This window comes from Otolemur garnettii, unplaced genomic scaffold (assembly GCF_000181295.1).
Source record: "Otolemur garnettii isolate 467f Iridium unplaced genomic scaffold, OtoGar3 scaffold00010, whole genome shotgun sequence".
In the NCBI taxonomy this organism is placed as follows: domain Eukaryota; kingdom Metazoa; phylum Chordata; class Mammalia; order Primates; family Galagidae; genus Otolemur; species Otolemur garnettii.
The window spans coordinates 6,673,536-6,698,405 of NW_003852405.1; the positions used below are offsets into that span (position 1 = coordinate 6,673,536).

General features: G+C 35.0%; 1 protein-coding gene across 2 annotated transcripts in view; it reads right to left on the bottom strand.

Annotated features, from left to right (window-relative positions):
- RNPC3 (RNA binding region (RNP1, RRM) containing 3) overlaps positions 1-23,623 on the bottom strand; it is a 24,209-nt gene extending 586 nt beyond the window's left edge. Inside the window, exons 1-15 of one of the 2 annotated variants that reach the window (XM_012801685.2) lie at positions 23,296-23,599; positions 21,527-21,574; positions 20,120-20,238; positions 19,090-19,173; positions 18,577-18,688; positions 17,809-17,877; positions 16,341-16,483; positions 12,700-12,825; positions 10,022-10,170; positions 7,477-7,638; positions 5,994-6,088; positions 5,282-5,340; positions 2,841-2,973; positions 2,142-2,213; positions 600-1,066 (exon numbers count right to left, since the gene is read on the bottom strand). In XM_012801685.2, coding sequence (XP_012657139.1) covers positions 2,154-2,213; positions 2,841-2,973; positions 5,282-5,340; positions 5,994-6,088; positions 7,477-7,638; positions 10,022-10,170; positions 12,700-12,825; positions 16,341-16,483; positions 17,809-17,877; positions 18,577-18,688; positions 19,090-19,173; positions 20,120-20,238; positions 21,527-21,574; positions 23,296-23,487 — 1,551 coding nt within the window. In that variant the 5' untranslated portion in view covers positions 23,488-23,599 and the 3' untranslated portion in view covers positions 600-1,066; positions 2,142-2,153. Of the gene's footprint in view, positions 1-599; positions 1,067-2,141; positions 2,214-2,840; positions 2,974-5,281; positions 5,341-5,993; positions 6,089-7,476; positions 7,639-10,021; positions 10,171-12,699; positions 12,826-16,340; positions 16,484-17,808; positions 17,878-18,576; positions 18,689-19,089; positions 19,174-20,119; positions 20,239-21,526; positions 21,575-23,295 lie in introns of those variants that run through there. The other variant, XM_003784096.1, reaches the window with a different exon arrangement.
- Positions 23,624-24,870: the final 1,247 nt, after the last annotated feature.

Genomic DNA, 24,870 nt, shown 5'->3' on the forward strand with positions numbered 1-24,870 from the left:
AAAGTACTATGCGAATTGGATCAGTCCTTAGAAATTACTATGGAAAACACTTTCAAATTAGATTCCTGCATCTCATTGTCAGAAATTTTGATATATTATTTCTAAAATACAGTCTAGGGATCTCTCTATGCATAAAAACCTTCTTTGGTGTTCTTAATATTTGTTGAACATTAAAATCACACTAAAAGGTTTCCAGCATCCATGCTACACTCTTAACCAAGTAAGTAAGGTTCTAACGAAGAGAATCAGACATCGTTTTTAAGTTTCTAGGTCATTTTAGTGTGAAGCCAAGATTGAGAACCACTCTTCTGGATGAAATTCTGGTCAACCAGTCTGGCTAGCCTGTTCTTATTACCTACCAGGATTGTTTCTTTTCACTTAATGTGCTACTCTGAGTCTGTTATTCTTTTCTTATTCTTTCTTATTTGATTGTTTAGAAAAAGAACAGAGATACCTCTACCTCTTCTACTTCTTATCTATGTCAAAGGACATTTCAATGATAAGACCTCAGATGTGAGGTCTGCTATTCTTACTTAGAATTTACAGAGAAATCCTATTATTTTAATTTTCCTTTAATTTAATTATAAGGACTTTTTAAAAGAACAAAATTCCTTTAGCCAATCAAATACAACCACGTAGTATATAAAATGGTACCTAAACCAGACAGACCATAACACAAAAAGCATGTTACTGAATTCAGTGTAGTAAATACACAAAATAGAAGAAACAAGACCACACTCTGAGTTAAAGCAAATGCATACATTCTTCAAATAAGTTGACCTGATTCACTAACTTTCCCTGGAGATTTTATATAAGCTAAAGGACAGCATAAAAAAATCAACAACTGTAAAAAACACATAAAAGATTTGTTCAATCTACACAAAATAATTTTAGAAATATTTCATCTGAATAAAGTATAAAAATATTGCTCAATCTGGATCAATAGTGGAGTAGGGACAAACATTTCTAGGGGAAGGAAAAAAAAAACACTGCCCCCAAAAGGATACAACAAGAAAGGATACACTTTGCATGACAGTGTTACAGCGGTATTTACGCAGGAATGCTTCTAAAGAAGAACAGCAGAATGCAGTTTGAATTTTCTCTTATTTTTCAGCTTTAGCTTTATAAATAAATGATTTTTTAAACATAAACTGAAATTATTTAACTTTTCCTCTAAGATACTTGTAAAGATGTCTGACTACCCAAGTATAATACAACAAAATTCAAATATTCAAGCATCTAAGTGAGGACTAAACATTAAGCAAAATTTTCTCTTATGATTTCTTTAAGACACCAGCAATTTTGACCAATTTTTCATGTCCTTCCAATTTACAAAAAGAGAAAGATTTAAACAATATATTTTCACTCATTTCTTAAAGTAACACCAGTTTTAAAATACTAATCTTTAATTCTACAATTTTAATTATTAAATTATGTAAGTATTCATTAACATTACTTGTTTCAAAGACAAAAGAGTTACCTCATATGTTTTTGTAGAGTGTGTTAATAATTTATATATTTAGCATTGTAGAATTTTAAGTTAGAAAATTTAGCTTTAAGTGTTTACCTCAGGAATTTTCAAAGTATAGCTGGTCCCCAGACCATATACCTCAGCAATTCCCTGAGACAGTCATTAGTTATGCAAAGTCTCAAGTGTCACCAAGGGTGACCAACTTGTTTTGCCTGGCTAGACACTTTTCCACGTCAGCAGAGAAAATCTAGTATCTTGGGAAACTCTCAGGCAGGAAAAAAATGGAACTGTTGGTCACTGAGGCCCCCATCTCAGACCTGTTGTCTCAGAAATTCTTCAGGAGAGGAGCTTAGCAAAATTGTTTTATGAAGCTCTCCAAGTGATTATTATCTATGTTAAAGTTTAAGAACCACTGGTTTATTCTAAGCTAAAAAAGTAAAGAGTAATAGACATAATCCTCTTATAAAATTCATTCTCCAAATTTAATTTTTACATATAAATTATTTCTATTATGTAGTCATAATTTTAAGTTTAATGGAAATTACACAGATTTCCTTAAAAAACCTTAAGCAATACCTGAATTACTACTCTATCAGGATTTTATCTTCCTTTATTTTATCTCAAGAAATAGTCTTGTCTTTATAATTTATAAAGTTTTATCCTCACTTACCTTTCTTGATTTTTAACACTTTCTTTTTCCTTCTTTAGAATCTTGCTTTGGTCTGGCAGATCGAGCAAATTGCTAATATTTTAAATTAAGGTTTCCTTCATGAACATCAAAGTAATCATTTCTAAATTATTAAAACCTTTGTAATGTAGGGTAGGAGTAAAGATTTTTAATTTACCTTCAATGCCTCCTACGTGTTCATGATATAGAAGGGCAATAAAAAATTACTCATTTCTTTACAGTCATCTTTCTTTTACACCTGCTTCTTTACCTATCTCACTGATGTGTAGTTTACAAAATGCCTTAACTGCTAAAAGCAAAATGGTTACTCAAAGATTTATCCTGGTTATTAAAATTCTCAAGTAAAAATATGAATTACAATAAAGTAATAAAACCACAATGAGTTCTTTACTGATTCCAAAAGGATTTTTGTATACTGCAGTTTCTTAAGCTTAGCATGAATACATAGTTTTGAGCTGCACAAATGAAAAGTTTAAACTGGGTTGAAATGTAACAACCTCATGCTCAACTGAAGTTCCTTCATCTTCCAATAAAAATCTAAACTACCTGTCATCTGACTCAATTAAGGCATGGGTAACTATGTTAAGCCAAAATGCCAAATGTTGAAATTTCTAAAGGATAGTAAAAATTAGTTTCAGTTATATTCTCCCATAAAGTATAACCGACTGATTTAAAGGATACAACCACCATGGGTTTTCCAAAGAGAACATATCCATTTGCTTCCTTTAAGGCTTTTGCCGCAGCTTTTTCATTGGGAAGTCCAATGAAAGCTTGTCCTTTCATGCGACCTTCTTTCATTAATCGTATATCAAACCTACAAGTCAAGAAAGAAAGAGTGGTTTTGGTTCAAAAAATGTCAATTTTGATAAATGAATGAAAATGTGTTGAACAGTTTAAAATTTTACTATTTTAAAATAAAAATAACTGTAAACTCTCTAAAATTATATTTTGTATTATTCTAAAACTGATTCAACAAATAAGTAATATGAGTTTGAAAATGCACTTATGTCTACTTTTCAACTATCATAAATGCATTTATGTGATTTAAAATTATGCTACCAGTAATTATAAAAGCTTATTTTTTTATTTAATATCTCTAACTTTTAAAAGTTTCTTGCTGTCACACTGTTACTATCTGCTCAAGTAACAAAAACCAATTATACAACCAAGAATAGAAGGGCTATTAGCAATTATAAGCAATTATGGAATTCATTATATTATAAGAATTATAGAATTTCATAGGAGAAAGGAACCTTACTGATCACCTAGTCAAAATAATCATCTTACAAGTGATTCCTACAGAGACTAACCAACTCTTCAAAGCACATAGCTGAAGTCTAAACTAGTCAGATAGAAACACAAACTAAATTCTTTTATGCCTGATATAGTGATCCATTATTCCACTGGGTATTTCCTTTTTCAAAATTTCTGGGAGAAAATTACATTCAAAAGCTATTTAGAAAACAGACTGTAATTTACAACTGAAATATTGCTTAGTTTTTAGCCTATGTGGACCAGCCAAACAATATAAAACATAAAAAAGGTTATCACTTAAAAATGTAGTGAAATGGTTTTATATAATCACATGACTCGTTTCATGGAGAAAAACTTGTCATTTGATGTCTACAGAATTATTTTTCCCCTGGAATTATAACTATAGGTACTACTAGAAATTTAAAGAATGTGCATACGTATATACATACATATACACACACAAATATGTATTTATATATGCATATGCACATACAAATATTTCTTCCTTTTCTCATGACTCAAAGTTGACAACAAAGAGAAAGACTCAGTATTTTACATGGCTGGAAAAAAAAACTTTAGTATATGCTGATAAGAAGAGATATCTGGTACTAATGAATATAAATAGAGAATTTTAATACATAGTTCTGTGCATACCTATCTAAAAAGATATAGAGGCCAGATAAGATTTTAAAATTCCTGGTTTCACTTAATAATTAAAACCAAATTAACTAGTTAAGAGTCACTTCTCTATTTTAGCTCCACTCAAGGTACGTCTCTTACCTTTTCTACTACTTCTTTTTCTTAATTTATGTAACAAGAAATCTTTCTCACTCTGAATTAACAAGTATGGAATTAAAAAAAATGAAACTGTAACTTCAAACACTAATCACACCCTCTTTTTTGCTTTTACAAAAATGGGAGCCTGTATTCACGCACTCTAATTAAAAAGTGAGAATTTACTGCCAAAGTAAGAAGGTAACAAATTTTGCATCACTGCTATATGTCCCTGGATGAATCATTAAACAACAGTTTTCAAAGTACAGTCTTTGGGCCAAGTGCTTCAGCATCATCCAAGAGCTTTTTAGAAACACAAATTCATGGTCCCTGCTAATAAAACCTAGAAAACCAGTTTTACCAAGCTCTTGAGTTAATGTTTAAAAGTTGAGATGTAAAGTCTGAGAACTACTGCTCTAGAAGGGGAATTGGAACAAGGAAATTATCACAAGATCTGGCTCAGTGCCTGAAGCTCAAGCAGCTAGGGTGCCAGCCACATACACTGAAGGTGGTGGGTTCAAGCCTAGCCTGGGCCTGCCAAGTAGCAATGACAACTACAGCCAAAAAAAAGCCAGGTGTTGTGGCAGGCACCCGTAGTCCCAGTTACTTGGGAGGCTGAGGCAGGAGAATCATTTAAGCCCAAAAGAGTTTGAGGTTGCTGTGAGCTGCGACAACAGAGCGCTCCACGGAGGGGGATACAGTGAGACTGTCTCAAAAAAAAAAAAAAAAAGAAAAAGAAAAATTATCACAAGACCTATTTCTGTAAAGAGTTTTATTAGAACAGAGCCATGAATATTCGTTTAGGTATTATTTATAGATGTTTTCACACTACAACTATAAAACTGAGTAGTTGCCAACAGACACAGTACAGTCTGCAATAAAATAAAAATATTAAATTTTTATTATCTGCCCCTTTACAGAACAAGTTTGTCAACTCCTTGTTCTAGACATCTAAAAGATCAACTGTTCATGCAATAGTATACATCAACTTCATGTCATTTTTATCACTGAACTAAAAATGTCGGGATTACAAAAGGGGTAAATTCTTAACAGATAAAAACAAAACATAATTTGAGACTTTCATTGTCACTTACATGATCCGTTGTGTTTCTGAAGAAAAGTCAACATACCTTCCAAAAATATATTTAAGGTCCTAGAATTTCAACAAGAAAAGGACAGGAAATAAATGTAAAAAAACCCCAAATAACAAAAAAACAAAAACAAAATTGAGGTCACACTGTGGCTTTAATACAGTATTGACTGGTGGCCTTATTGAAAAGGGAAATTTGGATGTAGACATGCACACAGGGAGAATACTTTATGAAGATGAAGGCAGAAATTTGGGTGATGTTGCCACCACGCCAAGAACACCAAACACTGCCAGCACATCTGTAGAAGCTGTGAGAGTAGCATATAGTTCCCTCACAGCCCTCAGAAGGAACCAACCTTGCCACCTTTGATTTTAGAGTTAGCCTTCAGAACTGTGAGGCAATGTGTCTCTTATTGTTCAAGCTGCTCAACTTGTGGTGTCAATGCTTAGTTATGGTGGCCCAAGGAAATGAATACATAACTCAAACTCCTAGTGTTTACTGCCAGAGAAACCAAGCTATGAAATTATTTTAATAAAAAAATTAACCTGAAAATATTAAATAATATGGCATGACCTAAAGAGTTAAAAAAAAAAAAAAAAGAAATACTCTTAAAAGAGGCTTCACACAGACATTAACACATCACCCAGCCATAAAATCCTCAAATTGTTTTCATTTACATACAGAAAAAAAAATCATCTTATAAATTTCAACTTACCTTTTCTTGAACATGTTTAGCTAAATTCTTTACATAAATTCTACAGTTTGGTTCACCAGGTTCATAACTTCTGAAAACTGAAAGTGTTTCCATTTCTTATTTAAAAACAAAACAAAAGATAATAAATTAAAATGTTTTCACCAAATTTTACAAATAAAAAAGTATATTAACATTCAAAAATAACTGTTAAGTAGACAACATAAGCCTTATGAAAATGTTAATTTAAAACCATGGAAATTAGTAACAATATTTCAAATGGATAAAAAATACTCATTAAAAATCTGAATTGATGCCGGGGGCAGTGGCTCATGCCTGTAATCACAGCACTGGGGGAGGCTAAGGAGAGAGAATTGCTTTGAGACTCTCCTGAGCAACAGTGAGACCCTGACTCAAAAAAATGGAAAAGCCCAACCGGGTGCCACAGCAAAGGTGACAGCCAGCACCTGTAATTCCAGTGGTTCCCAGAGGCTGAGGCAGGGGGATGCCCACAGCCCAAGTCTGAGCTAGGACGCCACTGCACTCTGCTCAGGGCATAGGGTGGGACTTTGTCTCAACAACAACAACAAAAAAAGCAAAGAAATAAAAAATAAGCAAGGAAAAATCCAAATTGATTATATAAAAAATTCTAACTTTTCTTTCACAAATTTCAAGCACCCAAAATAACTTAAAACTGTCCAATAAAAATACCTCCTATTAATGGTCTTTTGAGATGAATTGCTTTATTAAAAATATTAATGCCTATCTGTCATTAATCATTTGTATAATTACTTTGCTTAAAGTGAATTTCTCAAACCAACAGTCACCTCTTCATTCAAATGTTTAAGTATGAAGTACTTCAACACAATAATCAGGTAATTCACAGAAACAGTGTCCTGCAAACCCCTTGATAGCTTCTCCTATTAATGTCAGTAATTTGTTCTTGACAACTAGATATTCTGGGTCAAATTATTACTGGGAAGCTTACTTCCTATTTTAGTAGGGAAAATTTTGTGTTACATATCAATCTAAAAACCTGTATTTTTGTAAAATATACTAAAATAGTGATAATTCTTTAAGTAAAAAACTGTCATGTTATTTTATATAAAATCCCAAAACACAGATGTTTAATCATCAAGTTTTTGGGGTTTTTTTTTTACATACTTTGTATGCATCTCAGACACAGTATTTGTGACAGTTTATCCGCTATATTTGGAATATTTAACTGCAAACTTGTGGCACACATACACTATCTTAAATGCCATATAAAAGTTTATGAAATAAAAATAAAATATTTTTCCCAAATATGGACTGGAAACATATGGAAAGAAACATTCTACCCTATGAAGTGTTTTAAAAAACAAAAGAGGTGATTAAAAACATTATCTGCAGAGAAGTTTTAACTATGTGCCTAAAATTAAGGTAAATGATATGAAGGTATTAAGGAATTTATTTTGTTTCTACAGTGTGAAACACAATATATACTTTGCTTCTTTCATGGCCTTACCTTCTCTAGAAATTCTGCCCTTCTCCAACTCTCTTCTAGAAATGCATTCTGATGGCATGTCATCAGAGTCTTCTTTAATCTCCTCTGTGATGTTCAAGTTAGGTTTGGGAAAGATTTTTCCAAACCCTACACTGGGTGCATCAACTTCTGTGGCAGGCAAATCTAAATTCAACATTAACATTAGCTATTAAAAATCTCTCCCTCTTCAAAATAGCTTTTGGGGGGTTTCCCTCCATTTTTGATTTTATCAGCTATTTTTAGGGACTACAATGCTTTGGTGTTTCTCAATGCTCTAGGAACTGGCATACGCAAACTTTTTCTATCAAGGTACACACAGTATTTTTAGGCTTTACAGGTCATATGGTTTCTGTCATGACTTCAACTCTGCTACCATAGCATAAGGACAGCCACAGACAACAGTGAACAGCCAAATGGTTGCTTTGTGGTGCTATGTAGAGGGTCTGAAATGTGGAAGAAAATGATCCCAGTTTCAACACGTTCAGTCTGCGGCACCAGAGAGGCACCTGATGACAATGTTGGGTGGGTGGAGAGTGTGCATGCTTTGGGGGCAACCACAGATATTTTGTTTAACCTACCCACTCTGAAGTATTAATAGCTGTGTGACAAAAATAATTTTCAATTAAGCAAATTATATAATTAAGGCATTCTGACAATGGGATGTGTTTTCCCAAGATTATTCATACATTATGAAGATTTCAAAGTATTTTTCAGAATACTGTGACACAACCTTCAGCCATCTGAAGAACTTAATCTTAAAAGATTAAGATAAGCATATTACACTGGAATAAACAACAGAAAATGGCATTTCCATTTGGGAACACTAAAACAAAAAACCCATTAACAACCCTCTTGAAATCCTTATCTTGACCCTTTAAGTAGTGAAGAAAAGCAAGTACTTAAAAAATTATTTATTCAATTAAAAAATTCAAATTAGGATTATGGACGGCTCCTTAAAACATAAAAAAATCTAAAATATCTTTTGTACAAACAGAATTCCTGTAGCCTAAAGGAATCAAAAACAGAATGTAAAGGCATGACTGGCCATGAGATAAAAAGAAAAACTTACAAAAAGAAAAACGGAATTATTGAAACAAGTAAAAAAGGAGCTATATGAAAAGGAAATGTATTCTCATTAACCACCTGAGACAGGAATTAAAACTAGTTATAGTTTTTCATTCACTACATTTGCAGTACTTAGTAGAATTCTATCATACATTCACACATGTACTTGAAGATTATATATAAAGATATATATTCTAGTATTTTCTGTCATAGTAAAGGAATGGAAACAACCTCAATTTCTATAAATAAAAGCATGATTAAATAAAGACTGATATAACTATATGATGGATTATTATGAAGCTATAAAAAAATAAAGTATATGTTTTGGGTGGTGCCTGTGGCTCAGTGAGGAGTGGGCACTGGCCCCATATACCAAGGGTGGGGGGTTCAAACCTAGCCGGGCCAAACTGCAACAAAAAAAATACTTTGTGGTGGACGCAGCTACTCAGGAGGCTGAGGCAGGGAAATACCTAAGCCCAGGATTTGGAGGTTGCCGTGAACTGTGATGCCACAGGGCAATAATGTGAGACTCTGTCTCTATAAAAAATAAATAAATAAAGTACATGTTTTTATGTTCTAAGAGTTAACTACCCTCACTGGACTATAACCTCTGAAAAAGACGAGACCATACCTAACTTGTCTGTAGAGCCATTACCAAACAAACAAACAAACAAAAAACTGTCAATGAATCATCATTGAGTAAGTGATCGAAAAGACAAAAATATGTTTACACATGTACAGGATAAGGCCTGGAAGGACATACACACATACATATTTATACCAAATTACTAACAGTATTTATCTCTAAGTTGTGGGACAGAAGAGAGTAGGTTAACTTTTTTAAAAGTTTACTTTATATGCTTCTGTTTTGATTATATTCCTATAAACTTGTATTATTTCTGAAATTGCAAAGATTTAAAGAACAAAAGAACACTATAATGTTAAATTAATGACTAAAATAAGGAAAAGAAATATGTAAAATCAGTATTATTTTTAACTTAACAACAGTATTTTAGCAAACAATCTTCCATGTGTCTGGGATATTTACACGAAATATATAACATACAAGATAGGTTGTTTTATAACAATAGGATGATTATATACATACTTATATATGTACATACATTTATATACCATATACACACACCATCACATTAAACAAGCAATGAAAAATTAAGTCACTACAAGAAACTTTACTGCATTCTAATTGTAAACACTAGCAAAAAACCACCAAATTTCACTCTAAAAATCACTACCAGCAAAAGGTAACAGTGAAAATCTTGCCATTTAGCATCAATTTTAGTTGTATAAAAAACCCGAAAATGGAATTAGTCCATGATATTGAGGAATAGCTAAAAGCATATTTTAAACATTGACAACTACTAAGAACATTATATGAAAACACAGAAATCTAAACACAAAGAGGTGATTTCAGCATATGAAAGAACTAGAATATCCTTACCATTTTTTGCCTCACAATTTTGTTCCTTTTCTAAATCCTTCTTAAATGCAGCTGGCATGTCAGTAGATATATGGAATTCAATTTTTTTATTACCTACAGGTTGCGGTTGGTCAAATACATCCGAAGGTAACAGCACTGGATGTAAATTGCTATTTAAAAACAATCACAGTGTTAGTTTGCAATTGCAGATAAAATCCTGAGTAAAATATTACTTCAAATTTACTTTAAATTTAAAAAGCTAACACTGAAAAAGCATGCTCTGTACAGTAGTTATTACATGAATACCCCAACAAAGCTTTACTAATGCTCAAATATAGGTATTACTAAATTCCTAAGTTAAATACTAAAACTACTGTGGTTAAAGGATATTAATTTGCATAAAGTCACACTATAAATGACAGAGAAAGGACTTGATGACTATTAATTCTAAAACTTGAGGTATTTATAAATGTGTATAAATAGTTCATTCTATGTTTAATGTAAGCTTTTTAAGTGCACTATTGTGATATCTAATGGAGTAGCCACTAGCCACATATGGCTAATGAGCACTTAGTATGTTAAGTATGTTATGTATATAAATAACACATGCATCTGACGTAATTAACACTGTATGAAAACAAACTATCTCTGTAACTTTTTATATTTGATTACATGCTAAAATAATATTTTGGATATAATGAGTTAAATTATCAACATTAATTATACCTGTTTCTTTTCACTGCTTTAATGTGACTATTAGAAAATTTAATGTGGCTCACATTATAATTTCTATTACTCAGCACTGCTAGAGATTCAAAGAAAAAAGAGCAATACACTTCAAATGAAACATACATTAACAAATATCACTTCACTGGCAGCTTCTAGACTATGACAAAATATCAAAAATACAGTGGAAAGTTAGTTTATATCTACTAACATTCTTGTATAGCTATGGCCCTAACCCTCATCCCCAATCTTATCTCTAGGCAGTTTATCATGAGAGTGTAGGACAGAACATAGGGTTAAAAGTCCCAGGCACTAGAGACAGAGGGATCTGGGCAAAAGCCAAGGATCACTGCTGGCCCTGACTACTGAAAACAATACTTACCAGACACACATACTCCCAGCCCCAAGTCATACTTAGCAGTGGTAAGAATAAGACAAGACAGAAGTACAGTAAACAGAATGTTTAAGAGTTCAATCATGCAACTAAAGATAAACTCCTCGTTTAGTAACCTTTACCTTCTCTTTGAAGCTTTCACCTGTGCTGTATTTTCTCATGTCTGACTTAAATAAAGGCCTGTGAAGATCTTTCAGAGGGACCACACCCTTGTCTCTCCATGCCTGGGGAGGGTTCATTGGTGTTGGCCTCCCTAGGGGTCACTCGATTCAATGAAATACTAAGTAGGTGTTATTTATTCAGTGTGGAGTCGTATGACATGAGTTCAAAGGAAGTCTTAATTTTTTAAGTATCAATAGCACTTCAATGGCTTTGTCAATAAATTCAAAGTTCCTAACCTAAAATTTAAAGCAAATTTCTCCACATCTATTTAGCTTTCCCTTTCACCATTTTTATTCCTATTCAACAAGTTTTCTCATCTCTGGAAACTTCCCTTTTACTTTTCCCTCATATAGGATATCCTTTCCCTGACTAATTTTTGCCTCTCATCTTTCAAGGACCAGCTCAAATGTCTATTCTCTCTAGAAAACTTTCCAGATTTCTCAACTGGCTATAACCTCTCTTTTCTCATGACCATTCAGTTTATAGATTTTATCTTTTTCTTATGTTATGTATTATCATTGCTACTGCAATGGTTTACTGTCTGTAAGAATATTAACTCACTGTTTGAAAAGATACATGTAGCATTAAGCTTAAGAAGCATGATGCAAACCATACACAGTATTTCAGACAGAAATTTAGCACACATTCAATAAATGTGTAAAGGTACTCTAGTGGGGTCCTGTGTGCCAAGTTAAGATATGTGAATTTTTATTTGGTGAGTACTTTTAATTTGAAAAATTTTTGGTATCAGGTAATGGAGTTGGGAGAAACGAAATTATTTTATACAAACCCACTGATGATTCTATTATCTAAACTGTGAATGCAGGAGAAGAAAGAAGAAAGCAATAGGAAAAGGAAAGTAAATGAGTTTTATTTTCAACAATATCTTAAGTGCCTTTAAGATGTTCTGAATTTGTATAAAGGAAAGTGGAAATAAAGACTTTAGATCTCAAAACAGAGATTAAATTTAGAAACAGAAATTTGGTATTAGTTAGCTGCAACAAGTGAAACCATGAAAATGATGAGATTAACAAGAAATATAAATTTAGCACAGGCAAGCATGGACAGAAATGTATGGCACCTACAGAAGAAGGTGAGAAGGGAGGGTGAGGAGGGAGAGGGGAAGAGAAAGAGACAGGGAGAAATAAAAGAAGCAAAAATGAAAGAAAGGCAGTGAGTGGGATATAAAAAACAGGATGGTAAAATTAAATAAATTCTGAGACCAGGGTAGTTTTTAGTATTGAATGCTGACCAACTGTGACAGAATTATGAATACTTGTAAATTTGGCAAATTAGACGCTAAAGGTGAACCAAGCAGACGGAGAGGAAACAAAAGCCAAACAGAGAAATGACATGAGTGAAGCAAGTGAACAAGGCACACAGACAACCTTCACTTCCTAACTCAGAATACAATTACCTGTGGGAAGCAGACGAAGGTGTGATCAGCATATCCTTTATCTTCCGCTTTTTTCTCACATGGCGTTGCTTTACTGTTTTTGGTCTTTTCGGCTGAAGATTTGCTAGTTCCATTAGCTTGTTCATTCTACATTGAGGCAAGGGATGTAAACAAGATTTCCTTATTTAGAAGCAAAGCTATTTACCACTGTTTCTGTTAAATTTAAATTCTGGCATATAAATTGACAGATAAGATACATCGAATGTGAAAAAAGTGCAGGGTGGCCATAAAGTTCATGTGCAGTTTAAAGTAGTGTGCAAATTAAATTCTGAACCATCAATTAAGAGATAATCAATCTGACAAAAGCTCAAATTCTAATTTGCCTTGCTCACCTTTCATCTTACTTTCAAGGAATTAAGAATTTGCTTAAGTACTACCTACCAATTAAAACAAAAATTTTCATTATAAACAGTTAGTTGTCCAAATAAAATGGATGAAATTCATGTCAAACAACTGAACAAGATACAATAATACAATCTATGTGACTTTATTGTTCCCTGTTGGACTGATATTCAAAAAACTTTATTTTGATTCATATTCTAATTATTAAACAGAGCCTGGACTGGAGCATTCCCTTTAAAAGCGTTTTGTACATAATTGCCACAAAGCGATCATATAAATGAGATAACCTAAACAATATGAGATCAAAATTTTTAAGTATTGTACTTCACTCCAAAGGAGCTTAGAAGCACCAATCAAAAAGTAAAAACTGACACCACGTACATAGCTGTTCTCCACTAAGAGTATGAATACTTAATAATAAGAATAAATCTTGCTTAGGCATTTTTGAATCTTTCACAGAGGAGTTCAAAAACCTCCAATTATTCACTCAGTGTATAACAAGCCTCTACAACAGTACCAGGCATATATTAGATAATCAATAAAAATTTGCCGAAAAAATAGTAGAGGTTAAGTATCCCTTATCTGAAATGTTTGGAACCAGAAGTATTTTGGTCTTCAGATTTTTCTGGATTTTAGAATACTAACTTGCATACACAAAAGGATATGATATATAGTATATATATTTTCACTGAATCCAAAATTTACAAAGCAAATCCTTTTAATAAAGGGATTTGGTCTGCGTAGTTTGGGTTCAGTCAAGAGAATGCACTTGAGGAACTAACTAGTGGGCCACATGTGGTCTTGAGGCCAAGGTTCCCTGCCCCTGAACGGACTTTAAGTCTAAATAAGAAATTCATGTATGTCTCATATACTTCATACACATGGCTTGAAGATAGTTTACACAGTATTTTAAATAATTTTATACATGAAGTAAAATTTGAGTACACCAAATCCTCAGAAAACAAAGGTGTTACTACCTCAGCCACCTCACTCACTTGGTGTCACACCACTGCTCAAAGAATTTTGAATTTTGAAGCATTTTGGATTTCAAATTTTTGGATTACAAGCGCTCAACCTGTTCTATTTTAGGTTTTTTGTTTTGTTTTAGGTTTCTCTACATTTCCAAAAGATAACAGAGAACCATGAAATCAGAGGTTGGTACACGCAAAGACTATGTTCTTTCCCATGACTCAAGATGAATTATTGGTGGATTTTCACACTATATCCTTACTTGAAAACCTAAATAAACAAAACGAAACAAACAAACAAAAAGGTTTGGCCAGTCTACATTTCTAATTACTACCATTAGTTTTATAAAGAAAGTAAAATTCACAATTGGTTAAACAATTAACCCAGCCATCTCTAACTCATAGGCTAAGCGATTCCCTTGCCTCAGCCTCCCAAGTAGCCGAGACTACAGGCGCCCACCACAATGCCCACCTATTTTGTTGTTGTTGTTGTAGTTGTCATTGTTGTTTGGCAGGCCCAGAGTGGGTTCAACCCCACCAGCTCCAGTGTATGTGGCTGGCACCCTAGCCACTGAGCTATAAGAGTCAAGCCATACCTGAGCATAATTAACAACTTACCACTCTGCCAAAATCTTTAAACAAAATATATGTAGATTGTCAAGAACAACCAATAGAAAGAATGCATCTCCTATGATTACTATGAACACTATGAATAGTTTTATATAAAAACCTACAGAACTGCTCTAGAAGTTATTCTAAAGTGAATGGAGTCCAGGGGAATAGTGTCAAAACAGGAATACAACTGGTGTTCATTATTCACAGTAGTTATGTTCTACAATCAGGCGTCTCAAACTACGGCCTGCGGGCCACATACGGCCCACCGAGGACATTTATCCAGCCTGCCAGGTGTTTCTGCCACCGCTGTCTGTCCTGCTTAGCAGCCGACTCATCCAGGGCCCGCAGTCCGGTCCCCCAACGGTCTGAGGGACAATGAACTGGTCCCCTATTTAAAAAGTTTGAGGACCTCTGTTACATGATCACCACAAACACTAAATTAGTGAATACTGCATTAGGGAAATGCTGGGTAGGTTTCCAGAAGCCTCTGCTTACCACATTTCATCATCTGGTCAATACATTACTCCGCTTTTCATGTGTTTATGTTTGAGGACACTTTATCTAATAATATACTTGGTTGATTTGCTATCATTGAATTCACAGTCAACAGCAAACTTCTGCCTTGAAAGAAGCTTATTTAATAGATATACTTTCTCTTCATAACACACATCACAGCCACCTTGAGCTTGGGAACACTATACAGCACTTTAACCTATACTTAGGGGCTGTTTTAAACAGCAGAATCATCAATAAAAGACTTGAAAATGTGAAAAAGGTGGTGCTATAGACACTGAAAAGGATACTTATTTCTAGTACAAGAGCTGAAACAAGAGAGAGGGTCACTTTATTTGACCTCATCTGGAAAACTGTGTGTTAGTTGACTCAAATTCTTCAACACATTGTATGTATCCACAGTCCATGTCCCTGAAAGACTATAAAAGTACTGCAAGTAATGATTTGGGGTTTATAAATAAATTTCACAAATAGGCAAATCCATAAATAATGAGGCTTGACTCTACTTTATAATACCATAATCATTAATCTGAAACAGTGGTTCTCAACCTTCCTAATGACGTGATGTATTTTCATTGTTACAAAGGAGTCACAACCTACAAGTTGAGAACCACTGATCTAAAAAGTTATACACATGGCCAGTCATGGTGACTCATGCCTGTAATCCTAGCACTTTGGGAGGCTGAGGTGGGAGGAAGTCTTGAGTTCAGGACTTTGAGACCAGCCTGAGTAAAAGCAAGACCCCCATCTCTCCTAAAAATACAAAAAAAAAAAAAATAGCTGGGCCTTTGTGGTGGTTGCTTGTCGATCCAGCTACTTGGGAGGCTAAGGCAGGAGATCACTTGAGCCCAGGAGTGTGAGGTTGCTATGAGTAGGCTAATCCCTTGGTACTCTAGCCTGTGCAACAGAATAAGACTTTACCTCAAAAAAAATAAATATAAATTATGCATAATTCAAAAATTTTCCCTTAAATCTTTGTATCTATTCTCAGGTCTCAACCTATAGCTACTATATATGCTTAAGAGGTTGGGAGGCTGAGGATAGATAAATTCTAATGATCCCAAATTATGAAGAATTACATGCAAAATTTATGAAGAGCAAGGGTCTGTTTCCCACATTCTGTGCTTCTTGAAAGCTAAACAAGTATTACTTCATATTACAAACCTCTGTCGGTCTTCATCATCACTGCTTTCATATTCTGATTCTTTACTAGACAACTCCTCATCCTCATCTGGCAGAGGAGGTTCCTCAGGTGGCTTAGGAGACGTGGGTGGAAGAGGTGCATGCAACAGCATGTAGTCTTCATACTAATCAAAAGAAAAATACAAAAAGCTATGGCAATCTATGATATTCATAGAATATAGACAGACCACTTTCATGTGAATACTTAAATCTCATTTATATCTCATTATGTTCTTTCACACATTCTACAGGTATTCAGGGAACACCTACAGTGGCAGACCAGACCATAGCTAATCATAAAATTTGTTGCTTTTTCCTTGGCACTCAGCTGGACTAAATTTTTAGACCTCCTTTACAATTATGTTTTACCAAGTAACTGAGTTTCTGGCAGCGGAATGGGAGTGCAAAAAACTCCCACATATAATTCCTTCCTGATCAAAATGTGTGGTAAACGCCTTCATTATCCTGGGAAAGAACATAGTAAAATCACCTGGGGTTTTTTTGAGACAGAGTCTCACTTTGTCACCCTGGGTAGGGTGCCAAGGCGTCACAGCTCACAACAACCTCTAGCTCTTGAGCTTAGGTGATTCTCTTGTCTCAGCCTCCTAAATAGCTGGGATTGCAGGCTCCCACAACGCCCGGCTATTTTTTGTTGCAGTTTGGCCAGGGCTGGGTTTGAACTCGCCACCCTCGGTATATGGGGCCAGCACCCTACCCACTGAGCCACAGGTGCTGTCCAGCAACTTGGGTTTTGTTAAGTGACTCAGTAAAGCAAAATATCGCTCTGCCCTTCCTTTAGAATGGACTTAATACAAGTAAAAAATGATTTTTACTATATTAAATGATTAAGAATCTAAGTTTTGTTTAACAGCAGACAGTATAAGCTTAATAAATACCACAATACACCAAACATTGGGTAGGTGCTGGAGGTTACAAAGAAAAATTATGAAGCTAATTATTGCATTAGAAAAGCAATCAACCCCAAAGAAAATTCTCCATTTATATTTTAGAACTCAAAATGAAAATAACTAAAGTTATTCAAGAGAAGCCAGAGCCCACTAAGTTACTGATAGATCTGTACAGTAATTTCTATTAAAAATATTAGCAATCTTTCTTATCTTCGCAAATGAAGCTCTCCTTAGAACAAAATCAGAATAGAATTTTCAAATAATTTACTTAGATGTAATTATCTTATATGGAACAATGTTTTAGATTAAAGAACTGAACAACACCAGAAGAGATAATGGCCTTTATTTCCAAAACCATTCCTTTCATGTTCTGGTTTTCCCCATTTTCAGGTCTCGGCTTTCCTATTATATTACTTTACATTTGTTCCTTATTTTCAACGCACATCAGAGGTTGTTAAAACATGTGTGTGTGTAATTTAGTGCCAATAATCCCACTCAGGAAGAGAAATTTTGACTCTTGAAAATTCTAAGAGATTTCTTACCATCGGAGGTCGTGCAGTAATTGGTCCAAAAGGTGTGGGCAAATTCATTTTATTCATAAGATGAAGTACCTTAAAGTGGTAAGACACTTAAAATCATATAACATAAAATGATTCAATTCACATCTTATATTTTATGTACTAAAAACTTTCCAATAACACTACTGATTAACTTATTATAAAAGAAGTCTCATCTCTTGCTTTTCTAATCTCAGGCAAGATAAAATAGGAAGCCATATTAACATTACTAAAGTGTCTATTATTTTCACAAATACAATAATTCTCACCACTAAAAATTTAAGGTTCTTGCAATATAAAACCTACTGAAATGTTTTTACATCTTTTTCCCCGATTATAAAACACAGAGAAGTATAATAAAGAAAATAAACATCATCTACATTTTGTACTTCAAAGTAGTATCTTATTACCGCCAATATTTGTAAGCACTTGCTGTGAGGTCCACTATACCTTTTTCTTTGAAAGTCTGTGTTAAAAATGTATTCTAGAGAAACACGAGAATTCCTAGAAATAACATTTTGCAAATCAGCTTCTGTTTATTACTCTGATTTATACTATAGTTTATAAAAGCCAAGACTTAAACTAGTCCTATTTCATTACCTTTAAAATACTATAATATCACTGCCTACAGGGAATTGCAGTCTGATTAACATTAACACAAACAAGTAAATAAATATGAGAATCAGCATGGAAAATAAACTATCAGGCTACAAAAACAAGTAATTTGAGGAAAATAACTTTCATTTTGTTTACCTGAACATAGAACTTAGGCACACTTGCCAAAGCATTTACTATGTTTGCGAGGATTGTGCTGGAAGGTGGTGGGTACATATACTTGAGGCATGAGTTTAGAGGAAAGGTCAGCCTAAAATATAAAAAGGAATTTTTAAATGCTTATCATATTTTAATAATTTCCTATCAATACTCATTTAAGGTAATCTAGGAACACACCAAATTGATCAAATGATACAGTATTATTAGATTTACTTTGTTCCTAAAAGATCCAAATAAGTACATTAAAAAAAAAAAAAAAAACTTGCCATCTGATTGCATTAAAGAAAAATTAAGTACTATGTGACTTATTAGAGCCTATCTTACAGCCCTGAATATTTTAGTAGATAGATTTTTTGAACTGAATTCAGCGACAAACTTACGGCTGAAAATATTCAAAGTATACATGACATATTAAAATATGCTTATTTAAAAAATTACTTTATTCACAATATACATACACATAAAGAAAAAGAACAAAAAAAAAATGCTTACCCATGATTTGGTGCAATTCCATTTTCTATTGTTAAACAACCAAGTTCTTTCTTTTCTTTATCATCTTCCATAGGGTCCTCAGACCTAGGACATACAGAATCAAAGTTGATTTTAGCTTTGAAAAGTGAAAAATTTCATAAAGATAAATTATCTTTTCAAACATGGCCTTATGAAAACAATTCCATTAAAAAAAATTCCAAGAATTTCTCAAGTAAACACCAACAGGAAGAAACAGAATTAGAATTAACCTTCTCTGAATTGCTTCTGTATTCTTATTATTATACTGGCACATTTTTGCTTACTCTTCACAGCTAGCCTATGAAGACGGCAGGATAATTTTCATTGACCAAAAAGAGAACTCAAGTTTTCATGGTATCAAATAGTGGTATTCAATTGCTTTTATGCCACACTCACTCGGAGAGTTTATTAAAACTCTAAAGCTTCTAGAGCCTTCCTCCCCCTGCTCCCCAAATTTTGCTATGGTAACACCTCCACCACACATACACACAGTTAAGTTTCTGAACACTGGGTGAAGGCCCAAGATTCTGTATTTCAATCACATTCCCAGATGATACAGCTGGTCTAGGGACAACACTTTGAGAACCACTAGAGTAAAGCAAACCTGTAAAGGTGTAAACACACAATAATAGCTGGAAATGAAATTATCAGTCTATGATTTCAAAGGTCATGCCCATTCATGATATTGTGCTATTTCTAATAGGAAGACTTTATACTACTTACCATCCCACCATTTACAATTAGGTTGAATTTGTTCCTGTCTATTCCCTTCCTGCTTTATATTATAAATCCCTAATAATAAACGGTGCACTACTAGAAAGCAAAATTGAAAGTATTATTTTACTGTACTAGCAGAGGAACAGAATTAAAAGTATTGTTTTGCTGTACTAGATATAATAAATGAGTCATTACTGTTTCAAAAATTACTTGATAGTCCAAAAACAAACCAATAACTGCACAACTGACTTAAAAACCACTTTTAAAATATTAGGGAAACCTAGTATCTACATACCTTTTCTTTTTTTCAGAGCCTAAAGTGGGACATGGGGAATGTACTCGATCTTGCTCTTTTGCAAATTCAACAACTAAAGTATGACCTAGAAGTTTCAGCTGATGAAGTCTTGTTAATGCCTAAAGTTAGAAGAGTAAACATTTCATAATTATGTCAAAAATGATTTGTTAGAGATCATAGACAAAAATAATTTATGTACACTTTTTGGTAATGCTGTAAACAGTTCCTTGACTATTTCTAATTCATTTTTAACCCCAGGCAACCAAGGCTTTATTACTTATTGAAGCACTGCTTCCTGTAACTTAGTGAAGCAAAAATCCAGTTAAACCAACACTCTGCCAACTCTACTTATACCCAAGCAGCTGGAAATGGCTAGATAACAATCATAACAAATCTGCCCATCTCACTTTAAATTTATAACCACAATCACGAATCTCAGGATGGCCCTTAATGATGCTATACAATTACATATTTCAATCTTAGTTCATTTTTTTCTACTAATATCTAAAAATATTTTTTACTTTCTCCTTGTTTCTTAACCTCACAGTATTCCTCCCCACTCCTTTAGCCTAGTACCTTGTTTCCCACGTTGAGACAGCTGAAGTGACATGATGAGAAATTTGGATTCCCACCCTACTCCCCATTTACTAGCATATGCATCCACATAGTCTATGTTCCATCAGTTACCACCTATTAACTATTCCTGGGTTTATCTAAATCTAGCTGGTTGACTTGTTCACTAAATCTCATCTCTTTTATCAAATCAAAGGTTTTTCTTTGGCTACTCTCTGCAAACATGTGGGGGAGGTACTCTTACCTACATTGTTAATTTTCTGTCCCCTATTGGATTATCTACATCTAACTTTAGATCCAATCTAGTTTTCAATTCCTATTTCCATTTCAACCCTTCCTTCCTACCCCACTTATTAATTTCCACACCCCACAGCTATACTTAGTGTTCTCCAAACTTGGAAGGCCAATCTCCTCCTGTATTCTTCTCTAAATCCAACTAATCATTACATGTCCAGCTTGCTTTTGTGAATGACTCTCTGGCTTTTTAAAAATATATATTTTCCTTTTAATACTTATAACATCTAGCCTTATTAACAGTTACAGAGATGGTTATACATCTTTCTCTCACTTAGAAACTTGTTACTTTTAATTACAGATGCAGTCAATTTTAATTTGCTTTATAGCTCATTTACAGCTAATTCTATGTCCCAATGCCTAAATACTGGGCAGATCTGCCAACAAATAAATCAAATGTAGCTGTTGGACAAATTCTTGGAATACAAACTCTTTTGTTTTTAAAAAGTACCATTTAACTTGCCTCCCATTTTGAACAAAGTTTAGATAATAGGATATAAATGACAGCTAGAATAGTAAACAAAAAAAAAAAAGTCATACCTTTATAGCTGCTTTTTCATTAGGGAAAGTAGCAAAAGCCGTATGTTTCTGAAAAATAGTCAAGGTGTTAGGATAAATATTACTTCCAATATAATTTCAGTTTTTCAAAAAATAGTTTCCCATTTTACCAGTGGAGTGATTTGACACATTAATAAAATCAGAGGAAGGGCTGGAAAACAGACCACTTGAATGATTACTAACTTTAGTACAGTAGCTTTCAATATTTGGGGGGTCAAGTCTTTTGAGCTGAAAACTATGCAAACTTTTTTAATATAAAGGTTTGTGCACACATAGCACATTTTATATAAACAAATAGTTCAATAGACCAGAAGTTTAAAAACCCCTGCTACACACAGGGGATCATGCTTAACGACCTAAAAATATACGACAATCTCTCATTTATGACACACCTACAGATCTTACACTTTCCTTTATACATCACAATGCAAATTTTATAAACATCCACAAGTAAAAAAAAAAATCATTCCTCAAAGTGTATGTTTATTTTGTGTCTGATCTTTGTAATAAGATTCCAGGACAGAAGTCTAATCCATCATAAAAGAAATAAAAGTCAAAAATAAATGAATCATCATGACATGTAAGAGTTCTTGCCAATGTTTATTGAAAGCTGCTTGAGTAATGTAGCAAGCATTCTATTTTGGACCTAATTAAGTGTACTTATTATATACACGTAGAATCTTCTGTTTTTGCCAGTAAATGTCACACTTAACACTGACCAAAACTGGTCTTCTAACTCTGTGACTATCAACTCTTGCTGAGCGTTAACATTACAATCACTTTGGGGAGACTTAAAACCACTATGTCTTGCCCTATTATGCGCCATTTTGCAGAAATACTATCACTATTACTATTTTAACGAAGAACAATCCGTCTAAAATACCTTTAGGTATAAAACAAAATAATTTCGTAAATTCCAACAGTCTTAGAATATTGTTTCCTAAAGGATGCCATCGACAATTTTTTTTTTTCTTTTTGAGTTTGAGTCTCACTTTGTCACGCTGGGTTGAGTACCCTGAATCAAAGCTCACAGCAACTTAACACTCTTGGGCTCAAGAAATCCTTCTGCTGCCTCAGCCCCCCCCCCCCCAGTAGCTGGGATTTGAAGGTGCCTGCCACAACGCTATTTTTAGTAGAGACACATCTCTCTCTTTCTCAGGCTGATTTCCAACTCCTCAGAAACCACCCGCCCGGGCTTCCCAGAGCGCCAGGATTACTGCGTGAGCCACCGCGCTCCGCCGGTCATCCACAATTTTTTAATGACGAGCCTCTTTATCAAAAATCGAATAGAAATCTTATATGTGATTTACTCAAAGTACTGACTACTGCAGTTTATCTTCTATCTTGGTGAATTACTTAACACTGGCTTATAAACCAAGATTTAAAAAAAAATCCCTCGCTGCGTATTTATTTGCAAGAATACTCTAAAAAAAAAAAAAAATACCCCCAAATGCTTAAGAGTTGAGAGCGTCTCAGGATGGGTCCGAAAAGTGAATATAACACTAACTAAGCTATTTCCCATTCTGCTCTGTCGTTCTCACTCGCCCTTTTCCGCAGTGCTGCGATGAATCTAGACTCGGAGCCGATTACAAATCCCCTGCGCACACAAGGTATATTTTGATGCAAAAAGGGAAAGATGGGGAAGCCACCGCCACACCAGCCCATCTTCCCTTTCTTCCTTCTACAGGCGCTCGCCACCCCCGGGTCACCCTCCAAGGGCGCTCCCCGAGACCCGGAGCCGCGGCCCTTACCAGTCGCCCCTTATCCGACAGGACGCGCACTGACTGAGCCCCGAAGTACTTGAGCAAGTCTTCCTTCTCCTCCGCGGTCAGCTCGGCCGGCAAGTGCCTCACCAGAAGGGTCCGGTCACCCCGGGGCGAAGAGATCGAAGTGGAGCTCGGGCATCCCCTAGGTAAGGGCTGCGGCTGCTCGGGGGCTGCCATGCTCCTCGGAGAAACACCAACAGAAAAAAAAAAAAAAAAAAAAATCGAGGGAAGACGCCTTCGTCAAAACTGCACCATCAACAGAAGCCAAGGAGAAGCACCACTTTCTCGGCCCCGCGCTGAGGATTCTGGAAACAAGTCAATACCGTGAGAGACACTCGTCCTCTCGCGAGACCCGCGCCACGGATCAGCCACGCCCCTTCCGGGACGGCTCCGAGAGAAGGGCGCGGGCCACAGCGATAGCAATGCAAAGTGATGCGCGTTCCAGAGGTAGCAAAACAAAAACTGGCCCAACGGTGCACGAGGATTAACGAGAGTTGTCAAAGAAGGAAGTAGAAACTTCACGTCAAAGAAACCGTAGCCCGAGGGCGGAAGGTCTCTTTACTGCGCATGTGCGAGCGAGGAGCACGTCTCGCGCCGTCGGGCGGGGCTCTTGACCCTCCCCGCCCCGCAGTGGCTTTTCCTCCTAGAGTCTAAGGCTTTCCTGGATGTTCCCTGTTTTCCAGGCTCCCGGTCTCAAGGATGAGTACCGGTTCAGAGTGGAGCCAAAGATGGAGTGATCACAAACACAAAGCATTACTACACAAATAGTAAATTACAGGAAAAGGAAAGAATGAAAGTAAAAATACGTAGACAAAGGGACAGGTCAGTCTGCACCCAGAGTCTGAGCACTCACTGCCCAGACAGGCTCACTGGTTTGTCCCGCCTTTCTCCTGGCAGGATTGATAGTTGTTTCCTGCTTTTAAGGTGATTGACAGGTTGGGGGGTACAACTAAATTAACATCAAAGATTGAGTTAGATGGTAATGGGCTGTAGGTCAGTTATAGGTCCCGCTTTTGGCAGAACAGTCCCGATTTTTAACAATTTGTCCCGCATCCTGGGGCGTTTTAAAAAAGTCCCGAGTTTTGGAAAGAATGCACAAATGGGCGGGAGAACAGGAAGGGAATATACAGCCGCCATGTGGCTATTTCACCAAAATATGAGTTTTATATTATTTTTGTTAATTGTATAATGTTAAACTGTAATAATAACAAATAATTGTTGAGAAGTGATTATAGAGAACTGCTTATCAAAGTCTGCATTGTTGTCAGGTCCTGCCCTGCCCCCCCCCATGTTGTCCCACTTTACAAATGTTAAAATCTGGTCACCCTAGGTCACTGGGAACTTTTTACTATTTATATGTTCCCACTAGGGAAGAACTTCTAGCTACAATTTGGTTCCCGCTGTCCACCTTAGCCACTTCCTTGCCACCTCTTTACCCACCATCAGTCTTAACAAAAGGAAAGCTGAAATTAATCATATCTGTAATACCTTAAATGATATGACTCTCCCAAAATATTACTTTTCTGACTTCCTCTATTCTGTCCCCCCTTTGCTGGCCCC